This window comes from Dendrobates tinctorius, unplaced genomic scaffold (assembly GCF_039654945.1).
Source record: "Dendrobates tinctorius isolate UK_male_01 unplaced genomic scaffold, ASM3965494v1 ptg000203l, whole genome shotgun sequence".
Taxonomy (NCBI): domain Eukaryota; kingdom Metazoa; phylum Chordata; class Amphibia; order Anura; family Dendrobatidae; genus Dendrobates; species Dendrobates tinctorius.
Window position 1 is genome coordinate 8,943,795 of NW_027361870.1, and position 17,835 is coordinate 8,961,629.

The following is a 17,835-nucleotide window of genomic DNA, read 5'->3' on the forward strand; positions in this document are numbered from 1 at the left end:
ATGCTGCCCTTAGGCACCATAAATCTAGTAACAGGTTCCTTTTAATGCTAAATTTCCACACTTTTGAATTTTAATTGATTCTGTGAAGTAATTTACTTTTTCTTCACCTGGGTTACACTAATAGATTTCCATCTCAGAGGAGAGCTGATATCTCAGGGAACTCAAATCTGAAAAGAAGCCATTTTAATGAGTTGTCTTGTATTAAGCCCCCATCACACACAGCGATCTCGCTAGCGAGATCGCTGCTGAGTCACAAGTTTTGTGACGCAACAGCGATCTCACCAGCGAGATCGCTGTGTGTGACAGGTATCAGCGACCGGCCCCCTTGCCGGGTATCGCTGATCGTGCTCGAATGCCCTGGACTTTTTTTGGATCGTTGGTCTCCCGCTGGTCAGCACGCATCGCTGCGTGTGGCAGGCGGGAGAACAGTGAGCTCCCAGCTCGTATCCAAGGTAAACAGCGGGTTTCTAAGCGCCGCGCGGCGCTTAGAAATCCTCTGTGTACCTTAGATACCAGCACACTGATACAGGGAGCTGGTAACCAAGGTAAACAGCGGGTGTCTAAGTGCCGCGTGGCGCTTAGAAACCTGTTTACCTTGGTTACCAGCTCCCTGCACCAGCGCGCTGGTATCTAAGGTACACAGCGACGCGAGCGCTCGGCGTTGCTGGTTCTGATCGCTGGTGAAGCTGCCTGTTTCGCAGCTCACCAGCGATCATGTAGCGACACACCAGCGATTCTGACAAGTTCATATCATTGTCAGGATCGCTGGTGAGTCGCTGTGTGTGACGAGGCCCTTAGACTAAAATGTTGTCTTCCTAAAACAGTGTCGTCTAGTCATGGGTATTGACGTCATTATTGAACCTAAGCAGCAGTCCCACACCCAATCCGCGGGCCCTTTCAGCTCTTGGTTTTTGATAGAATTCGGTCATGTTTTTCTAATCTATTCAATGACTAATCATTGGAAGATTTGCCCCAACAATCTCATTTAAGCTTGTATACTACTTATGAATTCAGTATTAATAACGGGAAGTTGTACTATTTGTACCTTTGTCTTCTGCAGATAATTGTCTTAGAAGAAACTTGGACAGTTTTCAGAAGATATAGCCGATTCAGAGAAATGCATAAAACATTCAAGTTAAAGTACCCCGAGGTACAGTATCTTTTATAAACGTTGTATCTTTTGCTTTTTAATGTGCATTTTGGAGAATGGAGGTTTCTGTACCTTGGGTACACAGATCCATTTCTTGATGTACATTTACCAGTATTTTAGTTATAAAGTACCGTATTTACTCGTGTATAAGCCGAGTTTTTCAGCACACTTTTTTGTGCTGAAAATGCCCCCCTCGGCTTATACACGATTCATTGTCCCAGAAAGACGTCGGGGAAGGGGGATCGGCAGAGCAGCGGGTCATAGGAGGCAGGAGTTGGCTGCTGTGGCTAATGCCTGTGCCCACTGCTAAAGAGTGAATATTCATTTCCCATAGCGCGCACAGTAAGGGTATGTGCACACGTTGCAGACTTACCTGCAGAATTTTCTGCACGGAATCTGCATTTCTTGGCAGAATCCGCAGGTCAAAATCCGCGCTTTTTTTGCGAATTTTGTGTGATTTTCCTGCGGACTCTTTGCGGATTGGCATGCGTTTTTACCCCAGTGGATTTCTATAATGGAATGGGTGTAAGAACGCGTGCGGATCCGCAAAAAGAATTGACATGCTACTTAAAATAAACCACTGTGGATTCCTTGAGGAATATTCCACAGCATGTGCACAGCATTTTATTTTCTCCTTTGATTTACATTGTACTGTAAATAACTTGCGGATCTGCAGCGATTCCAAACAGAAAATCCGCTGCGGATCCTTAGCAAATCTGCATCATGTTCACATACCCTTACACTCGCAGCCGCCAGCTTCCAGCACACATCCTACTTGCCTTCCCTGCACACCCTCACTGCATCTCTTCATTCTAGCTGCAGCAGCTCTTCCTGTCAAGCAAAAACATGTTCAACACCTGCCGTCTGTTCTGTGTATTCTCCAAAAAAAGAATTTGCTTCCCAATGGAATGACTGGCAAAATTCACTCTTTGACAGTTCAGTTTTGGTTCCCCTTTAAGGGGTCATCCTGGGTGAAATTTTAAGAGTTGGCTGTATTATAAATATGTAAATGCAGAATTTGTACATAGGGGAGGATACTAAATGTATTGGTTTCTACAATGGAGATTTACTCCTCCCCCTTATACACAAATTTTCAACTTTTTCATACATCCCTGGGTAGTTTGGAAAAAAAAAAGGGATTTTTTTTTTTTTTTTTTGAAAAGTGTCTTTTTTTTTTTTTTTCTTTAAGTTAAAGCTTGTGCAAATTATTTTGACAGTATTGGATTATTGTACAGGTCACAGTAAATGCTACACGTGACAAAATCATTGTTTTGAAGTGTAGATATATAATCAATAGGATACATTGTAGTTTTGCAAAATGTTAGCTGCCAGTAATTTTTACTAAAAATATTAGGTTGACACAACTGCATAGCACAGTTTTACATTTAATGATGTAACATATAATGATACCATAATTGTATGATTCCTGGTGTTATTTTTAATGGTCTAGAGAGGTTTATGGCTTAATACTCAATCTCTGGTGGTGTAAGAAGGAGAAAGGATAAAATTTCCTCTCTGGGCTCAGACGAGGAAACACATACGGTACTGTGATCCATAAACCCCAACCAATATAAATAAAATATGAAATATAGACAATTTCGAAACCTCACATTAATACTTTCCTCCCTGTATTCCCATAATAATATGATCAAATATTTGACCAAATATATGTAGGAGGCTTTTTAGCAGAAACAAACATTTTAGACTTATATTTGTTGTTTTTTTTCTTTGGTGATTGACTGGGTCAGTGTCAGGGTATATGCACTCGAGATCCGTAAACACTTTGGGTTGGACACATGCTTGCGCCGTGTCCAACCCGCAACCGCCAGATATTACAGCATAGTGGATGGGATTTCAAGAAATATCATTCTCACTATGCGTCTAGAGACTCCCGTGGCTTACCCGCGGAGACGAACATGCGTGTTCCAGCATGTCAATTTCTCTTGCAGAGACTTTAGTCTCCTCAAGAGAAATTTCATCCATGCAATCTATTGGACACGGTGAATCCACACGGTTCAGTGAACACACACGGATTCACCTGCTTTTAATAGTAGCGATTTGGATGCAGCGAACATGTGCTGCGTCCAAAGCGCTGCCAGTTCCAGATCGTCGGCACATACCCTCAAAGATGAGACTGCTGCATTTTTCATGGTTCCCGCTAATTGCTAATAAGAAACTTTTACAAATTCAAGTTATTTCCAGGAAAACCTAACAAAACCTTAATCTAAACTAAGAAACCATCCTGAAACCATGAGAATAAGGAAAAATTGTCTAGCGGATTTTTGTACTCAGATTAGTTTTCATGGATGTTTTCAAGGGTAGTACGTAGGATCAATGCCTATGGGCCTAAGCTATCAAGCAGGGCACATTTTTAGTAACCAACCTCAAAAAATCATGTGCCATGAGTAGTCGTGATGCTGCTAGAAGAGGAGAGTAACTTGATGGATGATGGTTAGAGAAGGATGATTTTGTCCTAAAGAATTACAGCGTGAAGATACGAGATGTGCAGCATCTGACAATGGATACTGGAAGCCTGTGCTAGCATTTCTTCTGCGGTGTTGCTAGCAGTGTGTCAAGAGTGGGAGATGAGGGTTGCATTGACAATCCAACACAATGGGCAGAACTTGTAAATAACTCATGAAAGAATGAAGTTACATTAAAACCAAGCGCATCATTGTTTTTCTTGTGAAATTCTCAATAAGTTTGATGTGTCACATGACCCTCTTCCCATTAGAAAAAATAAAATTTGGATCCAAAATGACCGACTTCAGAATGGCCGCCATGGTCACCACCCATCTTGAAAAGTTCCCCTCCCCCCATATACTAATGCACCACAAACAGGAAGTTGATTTCACCAACCATTCCCATTTTATTTAGGTGTATCCATATAAATGACCCACCCTGTAGATGCAGTAGATTGGAACAACTTTAAAAAGGCATGAGAAGTTTTCTTCAATCGACCTTTATCTCAACAATTGTTTTAAAAATAGACCTTTAGAGCCGGAGGTAACCTCGGATCATCAAATTCATGACTAACGGCAGTGTTCGATACCCCAAAAATCTTACTCCAGCAGCGAGTGGAGTAGGATTTGTGGCATAAAGGTGTAGACTGCGCATCCGCTGCCCCTGATTCATGAATAGGTGTGCACCTCTTAGGTGCATCTGACTCTAGCTCGCCCCCTCATCAACACCAGCATGAACAACCCCGCTTTTAATGAATCCAGCCCTAGATGTCCAGAAACCTAATAGTGCTGATGTCTTTTTGAACCAAGTAGGATACCATGCACATTCTGCTAGAGAACTTTGTTTTACTAAGGTAGAGTGCATATAATCAAGAATGGGCAAAAAGATTTTGCCAGTAAACACTGGTTCTCCGTTTTTTATTACGCCTATGCCAAAAAAAAACTTATCCCACATTGGAACCATGAACGATGGCACCACTAGAGGAATGTGTAACCCTCTTATAATGAATAGAGTGGTAGTACTCATGATCTATCACCGCTCTGTACAGCAGGGTATCCTCAGAGTTCTCAGGATTGGTAGGGGCCATGATTGTTGGACCCTCCACCAGCGATCAGAGAGTTTTCTACTATCCCGTGGATAAGCGATAACTTTTATACTTGAGAACACCTCTTTATAGCACTCAAGGTTTATTAGCCTGTACTCGTTTTGCTCAAAAATGCTTCATCCAAAAGTCAATAGATTGGGGAATAGAGATATAATGTTAATGCAATCAACATGGTAAGACAGAAATGTGAGTGGGTAACAATTGGCCACATCTCTGAATGTCCATTTCATTTGCTTTGTGCTATCATAGAGACTGACACTCAGTCCCAGACTTTAAGGAGTAAGGAATATGTTGATGCATTCCCCACGCCCATGTTGCAGCATAGCAAAAATGTTTTCAATTTGGGAAAGATGGCAGCCATTTTAAAAAAAAAAAAAAAAAAAAAGAAAAAATCATCCACCTTTCTTGGAAACATCAGTCAAATTTTCACTGGATACATTATGATAATTCAAAGTTTAATTTAAAGGATATTATCATTTTGTCTTAGTCGAAATTTTTATTAAAGGAGTCTTGGGCAGCATTAAATTTAGTTATGCTCATTACAGTAATTGGTGTTTTACTCTTTTTAGAGAAAATATAGATGGAAAATGAGCCATGTACAGAGGAATGAATCCAGGCAGGAGAAAGAGTCCGCTGGGTGGCTCCTTCTGGGTGCTCATCATTCTTAGTTTGATTGACAGGTCCCTCCCCATGTGCAAACAGAGAGAAGACCTGGCAATGAATCACATCCCAATTGGAAGAAGGTAGTGGGAACCCTGTAGTCAACTCTTCTCTCCTCTCTTGGCTCATTTTTTGTGCTTTGCTTTCTTTGAAACCCCGGATGATAAAACAAAGCTTTTTGTATAGAGGGAGCCGGCCTGAATTTCATGCTGCCCAAGGATTGGACAGGTTCTCCTTACGTGAAAGTCGGATATGGAATTACAACTTGTATTGTGATTAAGCCATAACTTTTGTCTGTAAATAAGCTCCCTGTATTCAGGTGGCCTATCCATCCGGGTCACGGTACTACGGTAGCATATTCACACTGATCGGATTATGTTGGCTTAGTTACAGGTTACAATTAAGGAAAATACCGCTGGTTGAAGGAATTTTTTTGATGTGTGCAAGCTACTGTCACATCTCCCTTTATCTAGTGACTGCTGTCATCGAACTAACGTTGTCACTGTCAAAACAGTGTAAATATGATTTCCTCGCAAGTTTTGCCTTTTGCCGGCGAGCACCTGTGGCCTAATTATTTTGTATTTTTAAAATGTAATCTGCACGGCTGCCGCAAGCTTCTTTGCTAATCTGTCGCATTTAAACCAGATGAGTTCAAAACGCGTCAATGAATAGTAAGTGTCGGAAAGCCACACAGCCTATTTCGCATTTCTTTTCCCTTTTAAGTTTAGAAAAAGGTGATACTTTCAAGAATGAAATGTAAAACCGTTTTAGGCAGTTCTGTTAGATTCCTATAGATTAAAGTATCCAAAGTTTGGGAGAGGAATACGCCTGCTGAGCCGCCAGCAATATCTCGGCCTGTGTGGTTTCTATTTTCCTATCTAATCACTGAGCTCCTCGGCTAACAGATTCAAGTGTCAAATCACAGCAACGCGAGGCATTACTGAGAATGCTCGTCTCTCGAAGGAGACTCATTTCTCTATTTCCTAAGACGCAGCCAGTCTTGTAAGTAGATTTTGTTTCAGTTTATGTATGATTTAAAGGGTTCCTACACTTTCCCTAAACATTATGGTTTATTGTTTTTCATTACACTTAATATATATCCAGTAGTGCAAACACTTGTGTATTGTGGCTGTGTTGATCAGGTACATGTGTATATTCTGTATGAAAGTGCCATTTCCAGGTTCAATTTATAAATTGCTGATGATTATACAGGTGCTTCTCACAAAATCAGAATATCATCAAAAAGTTAATTTATTTCAGTTCTTCAATACAAAAAGTGAAGCTCATATATTATAGAGTCATTACAAACAGAGTGATCTATTTCAAGCTTTCTGTTAATGTTGTTGATTATGGCTTAAAACCCAAAAGTCATTATCTCAGTAAATTAGAATACTTTATAACACCAGCTTGAAAAATGATTTTAAAATCTGAAATGTTGGCCTACTGAAATATATATTCAGTAAATGCACTCAATACTTGGTCAGGGCTTCAGTGCCATCAATTCCTGCATCCATGCGGTGTGACATGGGAGGCGATCAGTCTGAGGCACTGCTGAGGGGTTCTGGAAGCCCAGGTTGCTTTTATAGCAGCCTTCAGCTCGTCTGCATTGTAGGGTCTGGTGTCTCTTATCTTCCTTTTGACAATACCCCATAGATTCTCTATGGGGTTAAGGTCAAGTGAGTTTGCTGGCCAATCAAGCACAGTGATACTGGTGTTTGCAAACCAGGTATTGGTACTTTTGGCAGTTTGGACAGGTGCCAAGTCCTGCTGGAGAATGAAATTTCCTTCTCCAAAAAGCTTGTCGGCAGAGGGAAGCAGGAAGTGCTCTAAAATTTCCTGGTAGACGGCAGCGCTGACTTTGGTCTTGATAAAACACAGTTACATCAGCAGATGACATGGCTCCCGAAACCATCACTGATTGTGGAAACTTCACACTAGACTTTAAGCAGCTTGGATTGTGGCCTCTCCACTCTTCCTCCAGACTCCAAATGAAATGCAAAATTTACTTTCATCTGAAAACAGCACATTGGACCACTGAGCAACAGTCCAGTTCCTTTTCTCCTTGGCCCAGGTAAGACACTTCTGGCGTTGTCTGTTGGTCATGAGTGGCTTCTCATTCATTCACCAGTAGTTTACAGCTGGGGCGGTCGCATTTAGCACCGCTCCGGTTGTAAACTGATTATTGCCCAGATATGGATTATGACGTGGGACAGCGCGAAAGACAGGTATGGTATATTGTTGGTTTATTATTTTATCTTTATTACAGGATATGGAGGGCGTCGCTTGGATTAGCAAAACTGTGTGGTGGCAAAACTGTGTGGTGTATGATTTCATTAAAATACTTTATTCTGGCTGTGTGTTTATTTAAACCTTTAACAACTATAGGGTTAGTAATGGATAGGTGTCTTATTGACACCTCTCCATTACTGAGCCATGGGCTTGATGTCACATTACAATAGAAGGGTGACATTAACTCTATTTGACACCACTACAGGGCAAGTGGGAAGAGCCGGGCAAATCTTCAGAATTGGCGCATCTAATAGATGCACCTTTTCTGGGCAGCTGCAGGTTGGGGGGGGGAAAGACCATATCCATGGCCCCTTACCAGCCCGAGACTACTAGCCCGCACCTGTGAGTTGGGCCTGGTTGGTTCAAAACATAGGGGGAACCTACGTCGGGTTTTTCATTCATTCTCCTCTGCTTGCACCGATCGTCAGCAGAGCAGGGGAGAATAAGAGCCTTGTTCAGTTCCCTGGTGGCCGTCCGTGCACACGGAGGACATCAGTGTGTGTTCTCCGTGTGCGGGACATTTTACTGTCCGTGGTGACTGCAAAAAAAACCCAGACATGTCCAGCATGTTTTGCCCATGGACACACGGTCTGTGGAAACACACTGGCAAGTGAATGGGTCTATGTGTGTATGTGCCTCCGGTTTGTGTGAAAACTGTAACCACACGTACCGGAGACATGGACGCGTGAAAGGGGCCTCAGATCACACCATCCGTCGTTGTATGAGCCAAATGTTTGGACTTCATGGGAAACTACCAAGGAAGACACCATTGTGGGAAAAAAAAAATCATAAAAAGCCAGACTGGAATTTGCAAAACTACATGTTGGCAAGCCACAAAGCTTCTGGGAGAATGTCCTATGGACAGATGAGACATACATGGAACTTTTAGGCAAGACACATCAGCTCTATGTTCACAGTGGGAAAAATGAAGCATATCACGAAAAGAACACTGTCCTACTGTGAAACATGGAGGAGGCTCTGTTATGTTCTGGGGCTGCTTTGCTGCATCTGGCACAGCGTGTCTAGAATCTGTGCAGGGTACAATGGAATCTCATGACTATCAAGGGATTCTAGAGAGAAATGTGCTGCCCAGTGTCAGAAAGCTTGGTCTCAGTTGCAGTTCATCGGTCTTGCAACAGGATAATGACCCAAAACACACAGCTAAAAACACCCAAGAAAGGCTAAGAGGAAAACATTGGACTATTCTGAAGTGGCCTTCTAAGATCCCTGGCCTAAATTCTATTGAGCATCTTTGGAAAGAGCTGAAACATGCCGTCTGGAAAAGGCAACATTCAAACACGAGACAACTGGAGCAGTTTGCTCTTGAGGAGTGGCCCAAAATACCTGTCGAGAGGTGCAGAAGTCTCGTTGACAGTTATAGGAATCGTTTGCAGTGATTTCCTCAAAAGGTTGTGCAACAAAATATTAAGTTAAGGGTACCATATTTTCTATCCAGGCCTATTTGATGATTTTAATTTTTTTTTTGTTTGTTTTAAATTCTGTGGAAGCATGGTTGAAAAGCAATGTCTGACTTTCATTTGTTCATTTTCTTACATTTTTGATTTACTTTTCTCAGATTCAAGTTATTTCTGTCACCATTGTGGGTTTTTCTGTCATTAAACGAGGGGTACCAACAATTTTGACCACGTGTGTAAGTTGAGAATACCTTTCTCCTTCGTCTCATTGGGGGACACAGAGACTGTGGGTGTGTGCTACTGCCGTCTGGAGGCTGACACTAGGCATACAAAAAACAAGTTAGCTCGTCCTCCTCCGCATACACCCTCGCCCCTATAGCGGGCGGAAACCAGTTTTTTGCTTAGTGTCTTTGGAGGCACACGCAGTCTGGTTTCTCCAGACTAGGTTTCTTTTTTCGGTTCTCACTATGAAGAGGAGATAGGGGCGACGGATCCTATAGAAAGGGTCCAATCTCCCCAAACCATCAACGGGCGAGCACGCGTTGAGCATCGCTCCGCGTATCCTTTCCCGCACCGAGGGACACCTCTGGGACTTTTCCCCAGACATCTATTTTTCGTGTTTGTTATTTTTTGAAGACGAGAAGGGGCAACGCATCCTATAGAAAGGATCCGATTTCCCCAAACCAGCAACGGGCGACTACGTGCGAGAGTCCCTCCACGTCTCCTCTCCCGCGACGTGGGACACTATGCCAGACTTAGCCCTGTCCACCCCTAGGTATGGAAACCATGGGCTTGCACACGGGCACAAGACTAGTCTGTGCGCCCCCACTGCTCCACCAACGCTTGACGGCGGTGCTGCACGGCGGCGGACGGTCCCTCTCCTCGCCCTACAGGGCAGACGGAGTTAGGGTGCCTGCACCGTCCAAGAAGGAGACTAGCAGGTGCGGAGGGCCCAGGGCGCAGAGGCCAGCAGAGGTCACCCCCCCCAAAACCCCCCCCAAACCCCCAATACCTGGGGCAGAGCGGGCAGTGGCTGCACAGGAGGTGGAGGAGAGGACGTCGCTGGGGCCCGGCGTTTGGACCCCAGGTGGGTAGCACCATTAATTTAGCCCGCGGCTTCGGCCTAGGCTGCGGGCGGAAGTAGGCGGCAGCGCTCCGGCCGCGTCTTTGGCGGCGTCGCTTCGGCGCCCCCCGTCCCCGGTATCGGCGTTACAGGATCCGGGGCGGGGGTATCGTAATTTAGGCCGCGGCTCCGGCCTGGTCCGCGGGCGGAAGTCCCGCCCCCAGCGCGGCGTCCGTCGGCGTCACTTCCGGCGCCGCCCCCCTCCTGGCAGGGCGGGCGCCGGATAAAATGGAGTCCCCGACGGCAGTCCGGGGTAGGCCGCAGGAAGCGCAGCTTACCGCACAAAGCGCGGCAGTCCCCGGAGACCGCCACCAACGCAGCTGGAGGGGCCTCCCACGGCAGGAGCCGGGAAAGGACTTACAGAGGGGTAAGTGTGACCCCGGCCTGATGGCCACGCTAGGGCATATACGGCTCCCCTCTCCTCCGCATTCGCCCTCCTTAAAAATATATATATATATAATCTATTTATCTATTTATTTTTCTGGCCTTTTCCAGCAGTATGTCTGGAAAAGGTAAAGCGCACACATCCTTCTATGCCGCATGCGTTTCCTGTGGGGTTAGATTCCCACGAGCGCAGACCAGTAAATTATCTGAAACCTGTGACACCGAACGCGCCCAGGAGCCCTCCCCCGCAGCAGAGCCCAGGGGTCCGGAACCCCCAGAGTGGGCGGTATCCCTCTCTCGGTCTATGGTATCATTAACAAAGGCAATTGAGACCCTTCAGGCCCCGGATAGGGGTAGAGATGACGGCTCGCCTGGTTGGGAGGGTTCTGCCTCCTCACATGAGCCGCCGGCCTGCAGGGGCCGCACTCTCTCTAGGCAGGCACATAGGAAGAGAACCCATACTGTGTCGCCAGGCCCCTCCGGTGCTTCAGCATCTGCGAGTGTGGCATCACGCTCGCCGTCACCCCTTTCAGGGAGCGAGCAGAGCTCAGTAGAGGATGTGGAAGAATCCTTGGACCTGGACACCCCAGGGTGCCGGGAGACGGTGGACAGTCTCATTGAGGCTGTCAACCAGACTGGGTATTGATGATGAGGTCACCCTAACCGCAGGGCATAAGGTGTCTTTTAAAAAGGCCCGGAAACGCGGAGAGTGTTCAGCACTCATCCTGAGTTCGAGGATATAGTGCAGCGGCACCGGGAACGGCCAGACAAGTGTTTTTCGGGACAGAAGACGCTAGGATCAAGATATCCATTTGCGCCAGAGCTCTGTAAAAAATGGGCAGAGTCTCCGGCGGTGGATCCCCCGGTATCCCGCCTGGCCTCAAGATCCCTGTTATCAGTGCCTAGTGGTTCGGCCATCAAGGATCCCACGGATCGGCTCATAGAGGGATTAGCGCGCTCGGTGTACGAAGCATCAGGATCAGCGCTCTTCCCTTCCTTTGCGGCAACATGGGTAGCCAAAGCCATGATGTCCTGGTCGGACTCTTTAAATGAGATCCTGCAGGATAGGGAGTTGCCAGCAGAGGTGGCCGAGATAACAAGTCAGATCGCAATGGCGGGTGACTATCTAATTAATGCATCCTTGGATGCAGCTAATAGCGCAGCACTTGCAGCAGCAAACGCAATCGCCATTAGGAGAGCCTTGTGGTTAAGGCTGTGGCGGGCTGATTCGGTGTCTAAAAAATCCTTGACTTCCCTGCCCTTTCAGGGTAACCGACTATTTGGGGAAGAATTGGATAGACTCATTTCGGACGCAACAGGGGGTAAAAGTAGTTTTCTCCCACAACAGAAAACAAGGACGCCATTTCGTCAGCCTCAGGCGCGTTTTCGGGCATTTCGCGCCCCCGCGTGGACGGCAACGACCAGTACCCCCGCTCCTGCGCGCTATAACCATGACAAAGAGCGTCAGGTCATCTACAGGACCAACCCGCTGGGTAGGATGCGAGGGCGTCCGCCCAGATCAAGGGGGGCCAGGTCCCAGAGGCCCTCTACAAAATGACTCGAGAAGTGCGGTACCCGAGGACAGCAGGATTGGCGGTCGTCTGCGCCGGTTCTGTCACATATGGGCTGCGGTGGCACGCGACGCATGGGTGACGGAGCTGATATCTTCCGGGTACAAGATAGAGTTTATAAAACGTCCGCCAACACGATTTTTTCCCTCCCGGCTTCCCAAGTCAAGGTCTCGGGCAGAGGCATTACGGGGGGCCATCGAAGTGCTGCAGCACAAAGGGGTCATCGTTCCGGTGCCAAGGAGCGAAAGAACCCAAAGGTTTTATTCCAACCTGTTCGCAGTGCCCAAAAAGGATGGAGCGGTAAGGCCGGTTCTGGACCTAAAGCTACTAAACAGGTTCATCAGGGTCAGGCATTTTCGCATGGAGTCCCTCCGGTCGGTTATATCCTCCATGGAGAAGGGAGAATACCTGGCCTCAATCGATGTTCATCCCTATTTTTCCCCCGCATCAGAGATTCCTACGGTTTGCGGTCGAGGGACGGCACTTCCAGTTTGTGGCGCTGCCTTTCGGTTTGGCCACGGCCCCCAGAATATTCACGAAGGTGATGGCGGTCGCCATGGCCACTCTTCATTCCCGGGGCATTGTGGTGTTGCCATACCTTGACTACCTTCTGGTAAAGGGCCCGTCCCGTCCAGCGTGCGAGGAGAGTGTCACCATCACACTAGATACCTTGTCTCGTCTAGGATGGATGATCAACAGGAAGAAATCATTCCTCACGCCGGCCCAGAGGATTGTTTTCCTAGGGATGATATTCGATACCTCCCAGGGATTGGTAATTCTCCCTCAGGACAAGGCTCGGGCACTCCGACAGGGAGCTCGAAGACTTCAACAGCCAGGCCTCCATACTATCCGATTCGGGATGGGGGTCCTGGGCAGGATGGTGGCAGCGATGGAAGCAATCCCGTTTGCTCAGTTTCATCTCCGCCCCCTGCAGCATGCCCTGTTAGCGGCTTGGGACAGGAGCCCGTTCTCACTCGATCACCCGTGCAGGTTGTCCTCTCAGGTCCAACAGACTCTTCAATGGTGGACACGCGATCAGTTGCTTCTGCAGGGAAAGCCCTTTCCTCCGGATCATTGGTTAGTGATCACGACCGATGCGAGTCTCTCCGGTTGGGGGGCAATCTTCCGCCACCACACGGCACAGGGGCAGTGGTCGCCTCAGGAAGCTCGTCTCCCTATCAATCTGTTGGAGATTCGAGCAATACGGTTGGCCTTGCAGCAGTTCCAACACGTGCTAGCAGGATACCCGATTCGGATTCAGTCGGACAACGCCACAGCAGTGGCGTACGTGAATCACCAGGGGGGCACACGCAGCAGGGCAACCATGCGCGAGGTGGGACATGTGCTCCGCTGGGCCGAGAGGAGCCACTCGATGATCTCAGCGGTTTACATTCCAGGCGTCGAGAATTGGGCAGCGGATTTCCTAAGCCGCCAGGACATCACGGCCGGGGAGTGGTCACTACATCCCGAGGTGTTCCAGCAGATTTGCCAGCGCTGGGGAACGCCAGACGTGGACTTGATGGCCTCCAGGATGAACGCCAAAGTGGGCGTGTTTGTCGCCCGGTCTCAGGATCCGCAAGCAGTCGCAGCGGACGCATTGGTGATACCCTGGAACCAATTTCGGCTCCCATACTTGTTCCCGCCGCTGCCACTTCTCCCCAGGGTTATCAGGAAGATCAAGACAGAGGGGGTTCCGGCAATTCTGCTGGCCCCGGATTGGCCCCGACGGGCATGGTACGCGGATCTGGTACAGCTCATCGCAGACGTACCATGGCGGCTACCGGAACGAACAGATTTACTGTCCCAGGGACCGATCTGCCACCCGAACTTAGGGGCCCTGCGTTTGACGGCGTGGCCATTGAATCTTGGGTGCTGACCCAGGCGGGGTTTTGGCGCCAGGTAGTCGTGACAATGGTAAGGGCCCGAAAGCCAGCCTCGGCAAGGATCTATTATAGCACTTGGAAGGTTTTCTTCCAGTGGTGTCGGGAACACGGGGTTCCGCCATTGTCCTTCTCTGTGCCCAACATACTGGCTTTCCTTCAGTCTGGCCTAGACGCAGGTTTGGCGCCAAGTTCCCTTAGAAGACAGATATCGGCCCTGTCGGTCCTGTTTCAGCGAAAGATCGCTACCAATTTGCAGGTCAAAACGTTCCTGCAGGGGGTCGTTCATTTAGTACCTCCCTTCAGAGCACCATTGGAGGCCTGGGATCTTAATCTGGTCCTGTCTGTACTACAGGAGGCTCCGTTTGAGCCACTACAGGATGTTTCATTGGCATATCTATCCAGAAAGGTTGTGTTCCTGGTAGCCATAACATCCATTAGGCGAGTATCGGAGTTGGGAGCGTTATCTTGTAGAGCCCCTTTCCTGACCTTTTTTAAGGACAAGGTAGTCCTTAGGCCTCCGCCACCTTTTTTACCAAAGGTGGTGTCCTCGTTCCATATTAATGAGGACATTGTGCCGCCTTCTTTCTGTCCAGCGCCAGTTCACAGGGTGGAAAAGGCGCTCCACACATTGGATCTGGTAAGAGCTCTCAGGAGATACGTGTCGAGGACAGCACCTTTCCGCCAGACGGATTCGTTGTTTGTGATCCCCGAAGGGCGCAGGAAGGGCCTCGCAGCCTCACGGTCAACCATAGCCAGATGGATTCGCCTAACCATTCAGGAGGCTTACCGTATTAGAGGCACGCCAGTTCCAGCTGGAGTAAGGGCGCACTCTACTCGGGCAGTGGGCGCCTCGTGGGCGTTTCGGCACCAGGCTTCGGCAGAACAGGTATGCAAGGCAGCAACCTGGGCCAGCCTGCACACTTTTTGTAAACATTACAGTGTGCATACTCAGGCTTCGTCAGATGCGAGCCTGGGCAGAAAAATTCTCCAAGCAGCAGTGGCACACCTTTAAACAGGAAAGCATGCGGCTTGGATCGGTGAGTGTTATCCCACCCAGGGACTGCTTTAGGACGTCCCACAGTCTCTGTGTCCCCCAATGAGACGAAGGAGAAACATGGATTTTTGTGAGTACTCACCGTAAAATCCTTTTCTCCGAGACGCTCATTGGGGGACACAGCACCCACCCTGATAGCCGGTTGGCTCATACTTATTATTTAACATATTTTCTTGTTTAAGACAGGGTGATCCCTTTTTTCAGACATATGATTTATTGCATTAAGGCTAATTTTTGTATGTCCTCCTACTGCTTTTGCACTAAACTGGTTTCCGCCCGCTATAGGGGCGAGGGTGTATGCGGTGGAGGAGGAGCTAACTTGTTTTTTGTATGCCTAGTGTCAGCCTCCAGACGGCAGTAGCACACACCCACAGTCTCTGTGTCCCCCAATGAGCGTCTCGGAGAAAAGGATTTTACGGTGAGTACTCACAAAAATCCATGTTTTAAATTTGCTTAGCTACACAAAAAAAATGACAATCTCAGAGGTTGTTTTGATCATTTTGTTTTTGAAAATTTGTACAGAAGAAACATCTGTTCATTGCAATAAAGGCTCTTGTGGGTTTTTTTTTCTTTTGGAAGGTCAGATGTTTTGATTTCATCTGCTACCATTCTATGTTCTTCTGCCATTTTTTTTTTTTTTTAAATATTGTGAGGTCTATAAAATTTAGAATCATAGAAGCATAGAATCGTAGAGTTGGAAGGAACCTCCTGGGCCATCTGGTCCAACCCCCTGCTCAAAGCAGGATTCGCAAAATCATCCCAGACAGATGTCTGTCCAGCCTCTGTTTGAAGACTTCTATTGAAGGAGAACTCACCACCTCTTGTGGCAGCCTGTTCCACTCATTGATCACTCTAACTGTCAAAAAGTTTTTTCTGATATCTAATCTGTCTCCTCCCATTCAATTTCATCCCATCGCTTCTAGTCTTTCCTTGTGCAAATGAGAATAAAGATGATCCTTCTACAATGTGACAGCCCACGAGATATTTGTAGACGGCTATTAAGTCTCCTCTCAGTCTTCTCTTCTGCAAACTAAACATTCCCAAATCCTGCAACATTTCCTCATAAGACAGGGTTTGCAGACCGGTCACCATTTACCATTTTTTGTTTAATCCCACTTTATAATTATTGGTATTTTTCGTTATGTGAATTCTTCAGGACTCCTATTTTTCTATTTCTTTGTTTCAGTTATATGTATTAATTCGACAATTACTGTTATGTGCGGTTGAATATTAATTATATACAGGATATGTTTTTCTCGTATTACCAAGTATTCATTTGTGATGGTAATACACAGGTTTGAACACGACTTAATTATTATCAGCGAGATTTGTGGTCTTACTGTGCAACGTGGCGATTATTAGTAATGTTACTGTTTTCTAATTGAAAGAAATTTCTAAGTTCAATAGAACGCTGTAACTTCTATGAAAAACAATGAAAAAGTCGACATGACGTCTCATCTCGGAATCACAATTATTCAGTAGCAGTATGTTTGCTGGAACTGGAATTATTTTTTTTATTCTCATCAAAGCCATAATTAACCTTTTGTATGTTTTCTGTGCTAGTTTATTTCTCTAACTTTTCATGGATTTGTAGTTTTTAGAGTTTTTTGTTTTCTGTATATATACCATAAATAGACTATTACCATGTCTTCATTTTTGTTAATAAGAAAGATCCTGATTCCTTTGGTGGTAAGCTTGCTGTTATATAATGACATACATGTGCTCAGCTTTGATCTAAAAAAATAAAAATCACAAATTGCCAAATGGCAAAGAATCCCTAACTCAGAGCCATAAAATTTTACTTTAAATGAATACTACTAAAGGAAATGTTAAAACTCGCAATGGTCAGTTTAATATAGGGGACAATAATTGAGGATAAGTATCGAGGAGGCTAAGGGCAATTTTTTAATTAGCAATAGTCTGTGAAGCAATGTTAGGGCAGTTTCACACGTCAGTGGCTCCGGTACGTGTAGTGACAGTTTTCTCACGTAGCGGAGACACTGACACACATAGACACATTCTAATGAATGTGTCTATGCAGATGTCAGCGTGTTTTTACTGACCATGTGTCCGTGTGCAAAATACGCTAACATGTCCATTTTTGTGCAACAGCACGGATCACACGGACCCATACAAGTCAATGGGTCCGTGTAAACACGTACCGCACACGGATGGCGTCCGTGTGCCGTCCGTGTGCGTTTTTAGGAGTCATAGGGTTAATATTGAAACCAATTATTTCACTACACGGATGGTACACACGGACAAACGGATAGCACACGGATGGCCTACGTATCCACACGGACACGGATAGCTCCGGTACCGGTTTTTCCGGTACTGGAATTATCTGGATGTGTGAAACCGCCCTTATGGCAATAGATATGGTGTATAGGTAGCGGCCGCACCTTGACCCATACGCCTGAAATTGAATACAGTATTGGGACTATGAGCACTTTCTGGGACGTGAGTCTAATTAATGGCATATTAGTGTCCCCCATGTTAAACTGACCAGTGCGAGTTTTAATATTTCCTTTAGTAGAATTGATTTTAAGTTAAATTTTATGGTCTTGAGTTAGGGATTATTTGCCTTTTGGCAATTTGTGATTTATATTTGTTACCCTACACTGACTCTGGACAGCAATTTTGTGTTTAACAACTTTGATCTAATGGGCAATGAAAAGAGCGTTCTTATAGCAAATTTACCTTGGTTCACACGTAGAGTATTTGGTCAGTGTTTTCGC

The 17,835-nt window shown here is 46.3% G+C and overlaps 1 protein-coding gene across 4 annotated transcripts in view; it reads left to right on the plus strand.

Annotated features, from left to right (window-relative positions):
- The window catches only part of KIF16B (kinesin family member 16B), a 538,624-nt gene that overhangs the window by 316,334 nt on the left and 204,455 nt on the right, over positions 1 to 17,835 (plus strand). For all 4 annotated transcript variants that reach the window (XM_073553806.1, XM_073553804.1, XM_073553805.1 and 1 more), the window contains one exon: positions 1,061 to 1,150. In XM_073553806.1, coding sequence (XP_073409907.1) covers positions 1,061 to 1,150 — 90 coding nt within the window. The remainder of the gene's footprint in view (positions 1 to 1,060; positions 1,151 to 17,835) is intronic.